Genomic DNA, 17,172 nt, shown 5'->3' on the forward strand with positions numbered 1-17,172 from the left:
GACTTCAAGATGTCAAATACACACAAGATTGAGGAGTTTAATAAAATTTGAGATCAGACATCTATCTTGGGTACGAGAGAATGACTAAAATGCCATTAGGGGATAAAATTACCAAATTACCCTTATGTGCTTTAGAGCGAGTAACTAAGAACGAAGGATCATTATAGAGGAAATACCGACAAGCGGTATGATAGATTAATCAAACTATAAATTATAGGTATCATGTATTACGAGAATGTTAGCGAATGGTGGACTTACAATTGTCCCTCTAACTCGAGGGTGAATTAAAGGAAAATGTAGCAAGAGCGACTAGAGTGTCTCCACTCAGAGTTAAACCGAGTCAGTTTTTGGGTTATCGAATAGTACATCCAATGAACAACAACCATAGAAATCATCGTAAAAACCCCGACACACATAGAAATTTCACTAGAGGCAGAGAATGACTAAAACGCCCTTAAGTAATGAATGACCAGCATAGAGTAGCTTAATAAATAACAACAATAACATACTAATAAGCCTTAGCATAACATTCTAGATGAGAGAAAGAATGAAATAGTAGTTAGCGAGAGGATGACCTCACTTTAGTGAGTCCAACTAAGCTAGGATATAACCATGTTACCTTAGTTTCCCTAGTGGGGTATTGTTAGTGTGCGAGGCACTTTAGGAGGTGGTTAAGGCTCGAGGCCCGAACACTCACAATGAGTGGGTTATCGGTATTAGTGTTGTATGACCTTTGAGCCTTAAATATAAATGTATAATTGCATCAGTCCAGGACCTAAGTTATTAGAAAAACTTGGCATGATGTTGTGTGATACCAAGACAACGCTTCAGTTGAGTAGGAATATCCGATGTTGTGTGATACTAGGATTCCATATCGATGGTCTACCTGATGCTTTGTGATACCAGGTGATCATTCAGCAGATTAGAGGGGACTTTACCAATGCTATGCGATATTGGTACTCCTTTCCAGTAGGCCAGTATCTGATGATATGTGATACTAGTTATTACCACAGTAGAGTTAGCATTGCATTTAGATAATACACAATACAATCAGATTTGCATTCAGATAATGCAAGAGTCAAAGTATCGCATTTAGATAATGTGTAGCAGTTATAATTATTAGTGTTATAGACCCTTAGAGGTATACTCATGGTGAGACCCCTACTTCAGAGATAGAACAACTAAGCCTTAAGTAGGTAGTACTTGATCTAGATCATGCATCAACCTACTTCTTAGAGCCACGTCTTCAGCATGCTTGCGTTTATGAAATTCTTATGCTACTTTAGATTAGCGATTATACTGCTAGGCTTTGTAAGCTCGACCTTCAGATGTTTTCCATTGGTAGGTCTGTAGATTGTGCAGTTCAAGGAGCACTGATGCGGTAGGACTTCCAACATCCACCTTCAGAGTACTGTACTGTAACTGTAGTGGTCATGTGTATTCATATGACCTTGTTATTGTATTCAGATTTATAAGAAATAATTTATAATATTTTGATTTAAATCTTGTGTCACTAAGCTCTGATTTTGTAAAATGTTTTATATAAGTTATTTATGTTTTATTTATGATACCATTTGGTGTGTTTTAAAGGAAAATGAACATGTTTTGCAAAAATAGGGGTTGTCTCGGTAGCCGAGTGTGACACTTTAGGCCCAATCGGGTTTAAGGTGTTACAGGAAAGACCCAAATTAAAATGATTCAATTGATTTTTTTTAATTTTGAGAAAGAAATATTAAATTAGAATTTTATGAGAAGTTGAACAATTTATTAATATTAATATAAAAATTCAATAATAGCAAATGACCCTTTAATAAACTTATTGACCCAAGTATTTTATTTTACAATTTTTTTGAAATTTATTATAAAAAATAAAGAAAATATTATATTATTTTTAAAATTTGTGGGCCAAGATTGGAGTACCTGAGCAGGTACTCCTCCAACCTTGGCCCAGGGCATGCACTGGATTTAGTGGTTAAAGAGATGATTGTATCGTCATCGTTTCTGATCATTTTAAAGATATTTTCGGTCCAAATTAGAAGAAACAAATTGCTAAGAACTGTTAAAATCACTAGCCTTCAATATTGTATATCAACATTTTGGTGTAGTAAGCATGTACCTACCCAGGTTAAAAATCATTGACGAATATGTTAGAACCAAACCATAATAAATATGAAAACAAACAATGATCTAATTATACCAAATCATCAAAAATAAAATATTGGATGTGGAAGCTTACGTTGACTAATTAATAGGTTGAAATCTTTAAGTGTTTCTTTGATTTGTGATCTACCAAGAATATAGAATTCTATTGAGTATAAACTATCTGACGGGGATAAGATAAAATACGAGACATGTTATTTCTTGGGGACTGTAACCCTTTTATTTAGCTAATTTAAGAATCAATTATTGTATGTATTTATAACTCTGCCCTCATCAAATTATAAATGCAACTTTAATAGTATCTACACTTTAATTTCTATGACACTTCTAATATCTTTTGACTTTATAACATAGTTGGCTACTTAAATTTATGTTATATTTTATGATAACAAAGTACATTAAAACTATGTGCCCATAATTATAGATTTTAATCCACCAGAAGATACCATAGACAAGATAAGGGAAGAAACTTTGATGGCTCTTGTAGTAGAGTACCATGTACAGGACAAACGAAGAAGTCTGCATTGATTTTCTATACAACGAGGTAAAGAAGGTGAACAAAAGGCCTCTTTCATTGGAAAGCAAACAAACGCGTTAACAGTTGTTGTATGAGACTTGTTCCATATCAAAAGATTACAAACTCAGTAACCTCTATTACTATTTGCTTGTTCGTAAGAATTGATTAAAGAAACTAATTAGAAAACATTCTATGCTATGCTAATTAGATGATATCATATGTTGTACTTACATATCAACAACTGTTATGATCAAAATTTTCACCACGAGTGAGGGACATTTCTCTTATCGCAGGGTTGAAATCTATTCATCATAAATATTCACTTAAATTGTGAGATGTTGAATTCTTGATCACATGGTCGAGTTTCGTAAATACATAATTATGAATACATAGATATTTCGGAAAGTGCGAGATCTTTATCAATTTACAAGTTTAAATATTTGATAACATGAGATGCTTTCTAATTGCAAAGTTGAAATCCCTCAGCTCAAGGTATTGGCATCTTAGCTGCCTAAGATATTTTCGAGGTTCTGAACGAAAATTTAAAAATAAATCTCTGTAAAACGAAAACATATTTTATTACATTGAACACTTAATTTAATATTTTATTAATAAGCTATAAAAAATAATTGAACTTTATCAAACACAATATAAATTACTAAAGAATGGAGCCATAATTGTAATGATTAAAAGAGTGAGAGCCTAATTATAAAGATTAAAAGTATAGAGCCCTAAGTATAAATATTAAAGGAACGGGGCTCTGAGTAATTACCCAAGGTGCTCCTGCCAAGAGCCGGCTCTGGTTGGCATGAGATGCTCCTCAATCGTTGGGTTGAGATGCACCTCAATCATTATAATTGAACAATTATTCATGATCACATCATCATAAGTCTTGAACTGATACACTTAATTATGAATATGTAAATAAAAAAAGAGTAAAGTATATGAATAGTCACAAAACTTTTAAGGTGCTTGCATTTTGGTCACCCAACTTTTGAAACTTATAATACAGTCATCGGACTTTTAGTTCATTTCCACTAAGGTCCCTGTCGTTACCTCCGTTAGTTTTTTGTTGACGTGGCAATTAACCTCCCGTCAACTCTCTTCTTTTTTTCATTGAAAACCCTAACCTTTTGGGGAACTTGTTTATGTTGCAGAAGATTTAAGTACATCATTGAAGGATTCAAAGTCAATGAGAATGGAGGAACCCGGAGATGATAATGAGGACACGAAAAACTTGAGTTCCTGATGGAAAATCTTAAGAAGAAACCCTCAGATTAATAGAATTAAAATCATGAACCTAACAACCTGCAGATATGAAATGGAGACAAAATCGATTTTGAAATAAACATTTGCTAAAATCTCCTTCAGTAAGCAGACCATTATTCCACGAGCAGAGGTATCTTCCTCACCCAATCAGGGTCGTGGTAGGGTTTTCGGGGGCCTTGTACAAATTCGTATAAAGGGGCCCTATTTTCTAGATATATTCGATTTCGGGGCAACAATAGTGGCGTTTTCTTGATAAACGCCGCAATAGATCCATATATAATGGCGTTTTATCAATAAAGACGCAATAATAGTGGCGATTTTTTGAAAAAACGTCACAATAGGTCCATCTATAGTGACGTTTATTGGTAAAATGCCACTATATATATATTTTTTGGGGCCCATTTTTGGGGGGTCCTGCGCGGTCGCGCAGTTTGCGCCCCCAGCCACGGCCCTGCACCCAATCGTCCAAGAGTAAAAGTTTTCCCCGTTCCAGTTTGGCCATAGGCCATTACAGTTCCATTATGATCATCCAGAACACTTTGCAGAACACAATGCAACATCATTAAAAGCCATTACAATTCCAACTTCAGTTTTTTTAGCACACCAATCAATTTATTAATAGAATAAAATGTACCAGTTAACAGTGGATTGCATGACCTTATTTGAGGGTAAACAAAATCAACGAACACCCAAATTAAAAACATTGATACACACCTAAAGGGTATAGTCAAAACAGAGAGTTATCCCCCAAGGCTAATCATATCAACTTCAGATTTTGATGAGGGAAGTTGAACTTGACTTTGTCCCTACGGATGCGCTTAGTGGTTTCATTGTAGGCTCGAGCCGCTTCTTCAGCTGTGTTATAGCCTTATAGGTATTAAACTAGACTCGGACGCCTTTGTGAGGATCTCTGATCTCAGTTGCCCATTTCCCCTATGGTCTTTGTTTGATTCCTCTGTAGATGTTCTTCCGAGTTCACTCAGTCTTCCCCTCTTTCTCTTTGCCTCGCTTTGTCTTCTGAGTCTCCTCGTTCGTCACTGAAAATCACCTCATTAAAAACAACAGTAAAGATTGTGTCTTTAAACTTGTCTTCTCTCTTACTTGATACTTTATTTCTTTAAACTGAAAAATCAAAACTTCAACATTTTCTTTTACATGAAATCATAGTTTAAGATTTTAAAACCATAAAAAATATTCAGAAAAAAATCAAGAACATGCAATAATAAATGGAAAAACAAGGATTTTTGCATAAATAAATAAAATCCCATAATTTGAAGAAAACCAGGAATCAAAAATCATAATAAAATCCCATAATTTGAAGAAAACCAGGAATCAAAAATCATACTTTTGTCGAGTTGTTTGTCTTTGGAACTGACCTTGTTGTCGAGTTTATTGAAGGAGTCTTTTCCATTGCTGCAATCTAGACTCAACAGGTCCGAGAATGTGTCGAGTTCAAACCAAAAATCTCGGGCAACTAACTTTCGATCACGCTTCACGACGGCGAAATTGGTAATGATTGCACCTCCACACATCTTCTATGGCGTCGTAAAAAGAGTTTCAATATTTTTTTTCTTTTCTTTTTTGAAAAAGAAAGAGAAAGGACATTAATTAGATAAAAGAAAAAGAAGAAGAAGAAATGGGTTAACAGAGTTAAGTAAATACTGACGTTACAAGCGTCCTAAAAGTTTAAGAATTATTTATATACTTTACCTATAACAAAGTAATCATATTGCGATTTGTATGAAATAAAATTAGGAAAGGAAAAAATAGATCTTATACATTGAAAAATAATGAGGGTGTTTGGTGAATAACTTTTTTGAAGAACTTTTAGTTTATTTGAGCATAAATAATCGATTGATAGTTAAACTCTCTATTTTTAGTGTTTGATAAATAATTTTTTAAAAAAGTTGATTGTACAAAATAAACTGAAAAAGTTGGAAAATCCAACGGGTTAGAAGACCTGATTATAAAATAAGATGTTAAATGACATATTCGACCTTATTATTTTTATAATTACATCATTGCCATAAAACCTAATCTAATGAAATAATCTACAACCTAATCCGTTTGAATATTCCTATTTGTTTGTACTTGTTTAGAGATATATCTTTTTTCTTGAATATTTATGTAATCTAAATTTATTTTCAATGAACTTATGTAAAACAAATTTTATGCAATGTCTAATGACGAATTAGTGAAATATTATTTTATTATCTATTTTTAGTTGTAGATTCTTAAATATATTTTAGTTAAGAAAATATAGCAAAACATGAAAGTAAAAAAATTAGTGTTGATATTTTATACAAGGTTAATAATATGTATCAATCTCACAATGTTAATATTTATAAATATTAAATTTAAAAAATATATTCAAAATTTTAAAAAATATTCACTAATTTTCTTAAGAAATTTTTAATTCATTGTCAAAATCATTTTGTTCGAATAATTTCACCCCAATAAAGACTAAAGTATTATAGAACATATATGTACTTAACAACTAAATGTATTATACCCTCATTTATCATTTTATTCATATCAGTTATCAACTAAATTTTACCAAACACCTTTTTATAAACAATTAATTAAATTAATTTCTCAAATTAGTTAATCAAATCAGTTGGTCAAACCAACTACTGAAATCACCTACCAACTATCAGTTGTTTACAAAACCCCCCAATATCATTGTTCACTCGAGATCATAATATTATTTTTTTTCATATTATATTATATATAAATAAATATGATGCTTATGAAAATTATTTAAAAATATAAGTTTAATAAACTAATTATATATTAAATATATTTTTATCAAAAGTTAGATTGTATAATGATTAAAATATTTTTATGAATTTTCATTCAAATAATTACAATTTAATACTAAAGTTTAATTCTTTTAAAATATATATACCACAAAAATAATTTAATAAAATATAAAATCAAATAATCTTATATTCGTTCAATAAATAATTATAATTTTACATTCTTATTAAATAAATAAAATAATATAATATAATATTTTCACAATAATATTACATTCCGTTAACAAGGGTAACCGTGACGTTTTCACAAAATAGAAACAGAGTGTCCAAAACTCAAGTCCCAAAGTCAAAATCTCTAAGCCATAATCACACCGCCATTAACAGCCTAAGCAAAGGTCTTCGTTGAATTCAACTTCCCTCTCTCTGTCTCTCTCTCTCTTTCTCTCTCTCTCTGTATATATATATATCACAGAAAAGAAACAAAGCCCAAATTCGAACGTTGCAAAAGAAACAAAGGGGAAAAATACAAAACAAAACAAAAAGATGTCGTGTTCCGTTGCCGTATCTAACTCTCCGGTGTTTTCTCCGTCGTCGTCTCTCTTCTGTAACAAAACTTCCACCCTCTCTCCGTCGGCTGAAGCTCGGAATATAACGTTGACTCACCTCAAACCTTCGTCTTCTCCAGCTTCTCCGTCTGCTTCTTCGCCCTCTTCTCCTTTCAGGCTCCACCTTCAAAAGCCGCCACCTTTGTCTTTGTTGTTATCTTCTTCTGCAGTCGCTTCATCATCATCGCCTACCTCGGGTTCCGGCTCGTCTGCTGGTCAGGGACCGGGATCGGTGTCGGCAATTTTGAAGAGGAAGAGACCGGCGAGGCTGGACATACCGGTTGCGACGCCGTCTATGTGTTTGGGGATGCCGGCGACGCCGTGTGAAGTAAGGAGAGAGTTGGAGAGCGAGGGAGAAGGATACGCAGTTTATTGTAAAAGAGGGAGGAGAGAAGCCATGGAAGATAGGTTCTCAGCTTCTGTCGAACTTCAAGGAGATCCCAAACAGGTACCTTTTACATTTTATAGTATTTTTTTTTCTCAGATTTCTTCATCATTTACAGTTTGAGTTCTTTAGTCTTTGATGGTCTGCCTCAATTTGATCATTAAAACTCTAATTAATCCGATCCAGATTGCCCTGATCCAAAACAACCGGATCTACTTTTGTTTCTTACATAAACAGTGGTGACTGAATTTTAAACAAAATGGATGATTTGGCCTAAAAATCTGAATTTGATTTAGAACGAGTTTCTTACATGTTATTTGCAGGCGTTTTTTGGCGTTTTTGATGGACATGGAGGAGCTAAAGCTGCAGAATTTGCTGCCCAGAAATTGGAGAAGAACATTTTAGCCGAGGTTGCTAGAAATAAAGACGAAACTACTGTAAAGGAAGCTGTTAAACAAGGTTATTTAAAAACAGATGCTGATTTTTTCAAGGAAGATGCCGCTGGTGGCACATGCTGCGTGACAGCTTTGATCCGAAACGGGAACCTCGTTGCGTCTAACGCCGGCGATTGCCATGCCGTTTTGAGCAGAGGTGGTGTGGCTGAAGCTCTCACCTCCGATCACCGACCTTCGAGGGAGGATGAAAGGAGCAGAATTCAGAGTTCGGTGAGCAATTTTACCATAAATAAATGACCCATGCCCACGAACTTGATAAGACCGTCAGTGATTATAATGCATGCATGGTATGAATTTGTTCTTTCAGGGCGGCTATGTGGATTTATGCCGTGGTGTTTGGAGAGTTCACGGTTCTCTAGCTGTCTCCAGAGGGATCGGAGATCATCACCTTAAACCGTGGGTGATCTCCGAGCCCGAGACAAAGATCGTTCGAATCGAACCCGAATGCGACTTCTTAATATTGGCCTCTGACGGCTTATGGGACAAGGTATGAGGCTCTTCTTCTCTTCTCAAGTACTTACAATGGATGACTTTTCATATGAATCTAAATCTTCTCTTTCTTCCTTCTACTTTTCCAGGTTAGTAATCAAGAAGCAGTCGACATCGCTCGCCGGTCGTGTACGGGCATCGATAAACCGGTTCCATTGTCCGCTTGTAAGAAACTAGTCGACCTTTCTCTTTCTCGAGGCTCGTCCGATGATATCAGTGTGATGCTGATTCAGTTGGGGCACTATGTTTGATTTGCTTAATACCAATTTAACTCGTGGGATTAACATGTACCATAATTCATACAAGAATCATTTATTTAGAGCTAATTGTCAGAGGTGTTTCTGAGATAAGTAGAGGTGGAGATGAGTTATTTTGGTTCAAGTCTTTTTATTGACAATTCTTTGTGGGATTCTTGATGATTCCCAGCCTCATTGTTTGTATATTAAACTAAGTTAGGGCATTCTTTATTCAAAAAACTATGAAATTATTAATTTAATTCAATGTTCCCATCTCATTAAACTTTTTTAAATGATTTTTTCCCCTCAAGATTTTCCCATCCCTTAATCAGTGGGAAAAGTATACCCTGAATAAGAACTAGTTCACGAGATGGTATGTCACTCGTTGCCAAAGCATGATTCTACAATTGGTGTATTGAATTGGTTTCGGATTGAATCACTTGTTGATCTGGTAATGCTACATCGTTACTTTAGACTCGTGTCACGTAAGCAGTAAGGGTTGATCGTTACTAGATTAACGATTTTCATTCAATGAGGATTATTTTGATCCTAAAATAAACTATTAGGAGTTAAAGTGATCAAAATTTAAAAAAAAATTAAAATAATTATTTAATCAAATATTAGAAGTATTTTTAATATTATATCTTCTAAATTCGTTTCTCTTCGAATAGGGAGATTTTGGATCTAAATAAGGATGGGCGTGGGACCCGAACCCGACGGGTTCCGACCCGAGTATAAAAAATTCGGGTTCCGGTCGAGTCGGGTCAGGTTCGGGTTTAGGGTGAAAATACCCGATCCGACTCGAAAAATATATAATTTTACCTTATATATTTAGGAATAATTACAATAATACCCCTTTATATATTTTTTTCAATTAAGTCACTATTTTTATTGAATAAAAATAATATTTTTTATTATTTAGGGTCGGGTCGGGTTTCTAAGTTACATATCGAGTTGGGTGAAACCTTGTTTTGGTCAGGTCTTGTCGGATCTCGGGTGGAGGATCCCTTTTTCTCGGAACGGGTCGGGTTGGGTCGAGTGGACCAAAAACCCAACCCATGCCCATCCGTAGATCTAAATATGGGTTTTTTCTAATCAATTGAGGTTTAAGATCAGTCGAAATCTGGGATGTCATGCATTTTGACGCTGTTGAGGATGGGGAATTTCAGCATTTTGGATGAGTTTGAGGTATTTGCGTATGCCGTGGGAATATGGATTTCAAAGAGTTTGAGATTCGAAGTGAGTTATGTGTAAATACAATTTGAACCAAATGGAAGATATATAAACATCAACTTGTTGCCCTAAAAACTACAACTTGGGGGGAATGGAATTATGGGTCAATTCGGGATATGAATCGTTGAAGGTGTCAACCATCTTTCTTCTTCACTGTGCATCCTTTTGAACTATGCGCTGGATTCATCGTATTAATAACAACCATCATAAAAGAAAGGTAAATTCTACCGTTTTGAATTTTACTATTTTTCTTATTTTCTTACCGTGGTTTCAATTTTTCTACTTTGCTCACTGAACTTTACAGATAGAATCATTTTGTTCACTATGCCGTTAACTTTTTTTAACGGTGAGCAAAATAGGGGAGAGAGTAAATTTCAGTAAAGAATAATGTAACTTAACCTTTATATTTTCAATTATTTGATATTAAATAATAATAATAAATGACATGTCATCACACCGTTAGAGAGTTAACGATAGAGAGAGCAAAATAATTCAATCTGTAAAATTTAATGACCAAAATAGAAAAATAGAAAGTACAGTGAGTAAAATAGTGGAGAAAGTAAAGTTAAGTGAGGATCAATGTAATTTAACCCAAAAAAACAGATAGTGTGGCACAAAACTTTATAATTACACATTCAACCGATCTTTATCACAGGAAATGATAAAAATATGTCAAACCAAAATCTCGACCAATAAATAGCACTTGAGGTTGAGAACGACCAAATGTCAAAACTTCTTTTTAATCCTTCTTAGCACCTTACCAGCAACTTGGTTTTGGTTGGATTGCAATTTGAGTGGCATCATGTTTGTTTCACTTTCATTTTTGTCAAACTATAATATCTAAATTTATTCATAATTTTTAATTTTTAAATCACAAATGAATATATATAGGACCCGTTGTCCCCTGAACTATACCATGTATCTAGTTGCCCTTTAAAATATTTTCAGGGACGTTTTGCTATTTTAATTTTAAATCGTTATCTCATTTGTCCCAAATCATTAACACCATTAAAAAAATTGTCGACCAATAAGATGTTACAACAACAACAATAGTATTAATCGGACTAATGTTCAATCCATACAGGCTTCAGAATATGTTAAATTTTTAAGTTTGGATATTAATATTTTACTATTTAGTATGTTAATAAAAGTATGCAGTCTTAGGATAATATGCTAACAAAATATGATGGCAAATAATACAATACATCTATATCTTTCATATTTAACTATGTTTAAATATTTTTTACTCTTAATTTTTAGTTCGATAAGCATTATTATTTTGACTATTAAAATTTGTTTACGTGCACAATATTTTTTAAATTTATAGGGTAAAAATATATTTGAATAGTTTAAATATTGTATAAAAATGTTTCAATGATTTAAAATATTTAAGTATAAATTATTCAAAAAAGAGAAAAGGATTGAATGTAAAATTATTATAAATATAATACTAGAATAAATAAAATTAATCATTACAAATATTAATTAAATTCAAATCAACAAACACATGTTGATGTAATCGTGAAGTTATTAAACCTCTAACTACCATCGAATCGATGTCTTATTGAGGTGATACCCACTTGACTTGTAAACGTTGACTTTAGTTGTTGATAGGTGATTCTGATCCGTTGATCGTATGGTTTCTGTTGATAGGTGATACCCACTCGAACTACCACCCGCTTCATGTGTTTGCGTCTTTGTCTTGTTGTTTTGGGTAGTGTTGTTGTACTCAGCCAGTATAAAAAAAATGTGTTATTAAAAATATTAATATTATTTTAATATTTTTTAGAGTGTTACTTAAAATGTTATTTTTTTATCAGAAATGTTATCTAAAATAAATATTTTTTATATTAACATTTTCGGTAGAAAAAAATAATATTTAGGTAGCGTCTGCTATTAATATTTCGGTAGCGCACTATCGAAAATATTAAAAAATAATAACATTTTTTGTAGCATATTTTCTTAGCCTTATATTAAGTTTTCTTTCCTTTCCTTAGATATCTGGTTTTACAACAAATATTGGCAACATTGCCTCGCTGTTTTCCTGCCTTTCTTCACAAATTTGTCTCCCATGCAACAAATCTCTGCCATTGCTTTCATTGCTAGCCGGTAAGTGTAGTAAATATTCCATTATATTACTTATTCTCACTCTCTGGATTTATATAATTTTTGCACCATTCAAATGGACTAATTTTCTTTTATATGAGTTTAACTACATCTATTTCTTTTTGTTTTAACTTAAAAATCTGATTAATTCATATATAAATTTGATCTGATGTAATTTGACATTAGGTCAACAGCTTGAATTCAACTTTATTAGAACTAAAACAGTTTGAATAAGAAATGACTCAAATGTAGATCGATTTGAACTTAAAATGAACAAAACTTGAAACGAAATGAATTCGAGTGTCAAATTCAAATGTGTCGAACTAAAAACTAATTTGAATATGGATTGACTATTGAGATTCAAAAGTATGGATTCGCATTTTAACAATATCTAAAGTGGAAGGTTAAAAACTTTTAGTTGACACATATCTTAGATTGTGGGTTCAATACCCATTAGGAGTAAAATTTGCCTTCTCCCTCCCTCTAGATAGGAACCATTAAAAAAAGTATGGATCCACATGATTGATAGTTAGTATTACTTTTTAACATTCAACTCAAATGACTATTAATTTCTTATTGAAAAAAACCGAGATCATAACGTATAAAAAGTCGAATGTTAATTTTATAACTCTCAATAATCATGGTACTTAACAAAGTAACATTCTATAATTAGGATATTTTTTTACTTTACCCTAAAAAAAAGAGATCAAATTAAAAATATGTACCGCGCGTTCTAATTCACCTGTTATTTGTATAAGAAAACTTGAAGACCCAAAGCCAAACCCAAAATTGGCGATTTGGATAAGAATGAGGCGCGCAGACAATAATGCGATAGACATGAAGACTGCCGGCTTTATTTACTAAAGCGGGTAGGAAAGGTGTGGTGTGATTTAAAACACTTTCCGCACCAAAGAGAAACGCAATAATCCCAACACAACACTCCAAAGCTTACCTATGGGGTTCGGTCTTTGCGTTTGGTTCATTTATTGAATCACCTTCCGAATGCAAACCCGACAACATCCCAACAAGCTCACTTGGTTATTTGCCATCCAAGTGGCTTAAAACAAAGACTTCAAATTGACCAAACCCATGTTCATTTCCTTCGCTTTCATTTCTTTCTTTCCCATTTGTAGTTTGATTGGACTAGAATTTCTCTCTTTTCCTTTGTCTTCTTTAGGTACGTGAATTCCTCTACCTTATCCAATCCAACCCTTTGAAGCTAGATTAAGATTATAGTGGAATCTTTTCAAGTGGCCCTTTTTTATCGATTGTATGGTCTAAGACTGAATGAAAGATTTTATGTTATGAGCATAAATTTAAAAAGTTAAATTAAAATTTAAGGTGTTTAAAATTATAAAATTTTAACAAAATGTAAAATTAAATTATCAACAACAACAAGAAAATACCAGAAAGAACACGTGCCTCAACAATCCTCTATCCATCTATGGTATAGTCGAGGGATGGTGACTGTTATTTGGCCCGGAATAATAAGCATAGGGAAACACGGCATGGCATTAGGTCTCCTGACTTTAACCATTCATTCGAAAAAGAACCAAAAAGAAGATCCTTGTTGATGAATGATGATCTCCAAAAAAAAAAAAATAGAAGAAGAGCATGTCCTATTCTTCAAATAGCATCAACGTCTGGTTTTAAAAAGGCCAAAGTTCGGAGACAATGCGTACTCGCAATTTTGAGTTTCGTTATCTTCGTACATGTCAAGTATGAGTACGAATAACTAGACTCTTAATTAATCCAGCAGCTAATTGGATTTAAAAATATACATATGTTTTTTAGGTGAATGAGATTTTATTTAATGGAGACAGGTGGAGCACGTCAACAGACTCTCCACTGCAAACAAGACAGAGACAAGCATCGTTAGATCTCCTAACCAACAGCCTCATGTTTTTGGATTGGTGCCACGTGAGCTGATCGTTAGGTTTTCATTTGGAACAACAGTATCCAACCCATACATCTGTCTCTTTGGCATTTTTGGTTTTGGCCACCAAACTTCAACTTGGCACCCTCATTTACTCACATCTCCCTATAAGTTACCTTTATAAAATGCTCATTACATTAAATTTCAAATAATAAAATACCACTTTTTAATAATTTTTCGTGATTAAAGATAATATTTATTTAATTACATCTACAAATAAAATAATATTTTCTTTTATATTAAGATCACTTAATGTAGTTAAACTTTTATAGTTCAATATATACTATTAGTTCAATGATCATATGTTAAAAAAGCATACCGTTAAATGAAAGAACTCTTGACTAGAACTCAAAGAATGGTTTCAATAGTAAAAAAATATTTTTTTATATAATTTGAATTCAAACTTTTTATCTATAATTATACATATATTTGTCCATTTTAAACTATTAACTAGTCAACGGCTTAGATGAACTACAATTGGCCCAAAGATAAGGATAAACCCAGAATCATCCTCCAGTATCCTTCTACGTCAAAACACAAGTCCACTTCCTAAATCAAAAATGGAAGACATGATAAACAGTTTTCCGGTTTATCCACCTATAATTTCCACGTAAGACACAAATATCATTATTGAAATATTTAGCTCACTCGTATTTAAATACCCACGTTCGGGCGTTCACAATAACATACGCATTAGAACATAGACATAAGTTTTGAGAGTTCGAGAGATGGAGAAACAGAGCAAAACCCAGATCACTTCATGGACAAGAGGCAAGTGTATAGGCAAAGGCTCCTTTGGCAACGTAAGCTTAGCAATCAACGAAGCCAACGGTGCCGTTTTTGCAGTCAAGTCCGTTGATTTAAAAGCCTTTCTTCCCAACCAGGTGGAGTCTTTAGAGAACGAAATCAGGGTCCTCCGTTCACTTTCCTCCCCTTACGTGGTTGAGTATCTCGGCGATGACGTCACTCTGGGGAATTCTTATCGGAACCTTCACTTGGAGTACTTGCCAGGCGGCACCGTTTCTGACGTGGCGAATGTTAAACGACGGTTGGCTGACGTGGACGGAATGATGCTGCGGTGTCACACGCGTTGCTTGGTTTCGGCTTTGAAGCACGTGCACGACCAAGGAATTGTACACTGTGACGTGAAAGGGAGAAATGTTTTGCTGGGCATGGATTCCACTGCCGTAAAGCTCGCGGATTTCGGCTCGGCGATTGAGATTAAAAAGAAAAGCGAAGAAGATATTTCTAGGCACCTGATCACGCCACGTGGAAGCCCTCTATGGATGGCGCCGGAGGTGATTCGCGGCGAGTATCAAGGACCGGAGAGTGATGTTTGGTCATTGGGATGCACCGTCATCGAGATGATCACCGGGCAGCCAGCTTGGGAGGATCACGGTTTGGACTCGCTACGTCGAATTGCAAACTCGGAGGAATTGCCCGAGTTGCCCACTCAGTTATCCAAACTCGGCAAGGATTTCGTGGACAAGTGTTTGAGAAGGGACCCGAATCAAAGGTGGAGCTGCGATCAGCTGCTGCAGCATCCATTCGTAGCATCCGCTTCGCCGCCGAAAATGATGGGCGAATCATCTCCGCGCTGCGTGCTCGATTTCGCCAGCTCGGATTTCAAAGAGAAGACGGAGAATTTCGAATCGTCGGCGAGAGAAAGGATCGGTAAATTAGCAGCAGAGGGAGGAGGGGTAAACTGGGAATCGGAAGTTTGGGCGACGGTAAGGAGTTACGCTATTGAACCATGTGTGAATTGCGAGGAAGGGACAAGTACGGAATATCCGGAGTTGACGAGGACACGTTTGGAAATTTCCAATTCTTTCGATGACAGTGGCAACTCGGTTTACCGGCAATGCGATAAGACGAAGAATGAGATAAGGGTAAAATCGTCATTGAGAGACCTACGGTGCGGTGGGTGGAGGGGTGAGATGTTGGCTGATTCCAGCTGTGGGTATGGGTCAAAAAGGTTGGGTTTGCGGTGGAGAAGTGGGGGTTGAGAGTCACCTATTCTGTAATTATTACATTTAATTCTATTGGTGATTTTTGTTTACTTCTTTGCCTTTGGTTCTGATCCTCAAAATTGCTTCAATCCCAAATCGATCTTTATTTTTGAATTTGATAATATATCAATAATTTTATAAACCGACATTTAATTCATAACGAAAGTTACTTTCAACCTGACGTTAGGGGACAATCTACTACCTTACATTCTCTTACCCTATTATAAATGAGAATAGGACCAGCTAATTTTATACGTAAGATGACGAGCAATACCATAATGGTTGTACATGGAAAGGAGAATCACGATCCACTTCCATCTCGTCTCCTAGTCATGTTCAGGATAGTGTTTTCATTGAGAACACACACAAGAGATGGAATCTGTTCAACGCACAAACTCCATTCTTTTATTTTAATTTCTCAAATATCCTTTCCATTAAGGCATCTTTTGCTGATGAGAAATAATTCTAATTTGTTGAATATATATATAAATATATTTTAAAATTTTATTTTTTTGAAAATATATTTTAAAATATTAATAAAAAATATAAATTTTATGATGTACATCTATCCAGAATAAAAAGTCAATCCCATGAGAAAATGAAGGAGAATCTTCTTCCAGCACCATTCGGATATTTCCTCTTCCCACAAGATTATTGATTTGTCAACAAACGAAGAAATATTCAAATAGGATTATCGAAGGTTCAATGTGTTTCGTCGAAACAGAGCACACTTTCTCGAAATTTCTGCAGAATTAAACAAGGTTACATTTCTTTTCTAACACTCACTCCATACCCCTTCGTTAATTATTATTTTTTCTATAAATCTGATATGAATACGAGGTTATATCTATTTATAACTTAATTATTTGATAATCCATACTTATATCTTATATGCATTATGATTTATATTTTAAATTGATATTTATTTTTTTATTAAGATAATGTGATTATAAAATAGTATCTGTAAATCTATTTATAACTTAATTATTTGATAATCCATGTTTCTATAAATC

The 17,172-nt window shown here is 34.1% G+C and overlaps 2 protein-coding genes across 2 annotated transcripts; both read left to right on the plus strand.

Moving 5' to 3' along the window:
- The first annotated feature begins 7,018 nt into the window (after window positions 1–7,018).
- On the plus strand, window positions 7,019–16,207 carry LOC120148211 (mitogen-activated protein kinase kinase kinase 18-like). The gene is made up of 2 exons (XM_039161381.1): window positions 7,019–7,029; window positions 14,877–16,207. Exon 2 carries the CDS (start codon window positions 14,879–14,881, stop codon window positions 16,154–16,156), a length of 1,278 nt encoding a protein of 425 aa, XP_039017312.1. The 5' UTR covers window positions 7,019–7,029; window positions 14,877–14,878; the 3' UTR covers window positions 16,157–16,207.
- On the plus strand, window positions 7,199–9,080 carry LOC120148212 (probable protein phosphatase 2C 25). Its single transcript, XM_039161383.1, has 5 exons — window positions 7,199–7,758; window positions 8,019–8,360; window positions 8,458–8,637; window positions 8,729–8,908; window positions 8,940–9,080. The coding sequence occupies exons 1-4, from the start codon at window positions 7,249–7,251 to the stop codon at window positions 8,888–8,890; spliced, it is 1,194 nt and encodes a 397-aa protein (XP_039017314.1). The 5' UTR covers window positions 7,199–7,248; the 3' UTR covers window positions 8,891–8,908; window positions 8,940–9,080.
- Window positions 16,208–17,172: the final 965 nt, after the last annotated feature.

Source organism: Hibiscus syriacus, unplaced genomic scaffold (assembly GCF_006381635.1).
Source record: "Hibiscus syriacus cultivar Baekdansim isolate YM2019G1 unplaced genomic scaffold, ASM638163v2 tig00110954_pilon, whole genome shotgun sequence".
NCBI lineage: Eukaryota > Viridiplantae > Streptophyta > Magnoliopsida > Malvales > Malvaceae > Hibiscus > Hibiscus syriacus.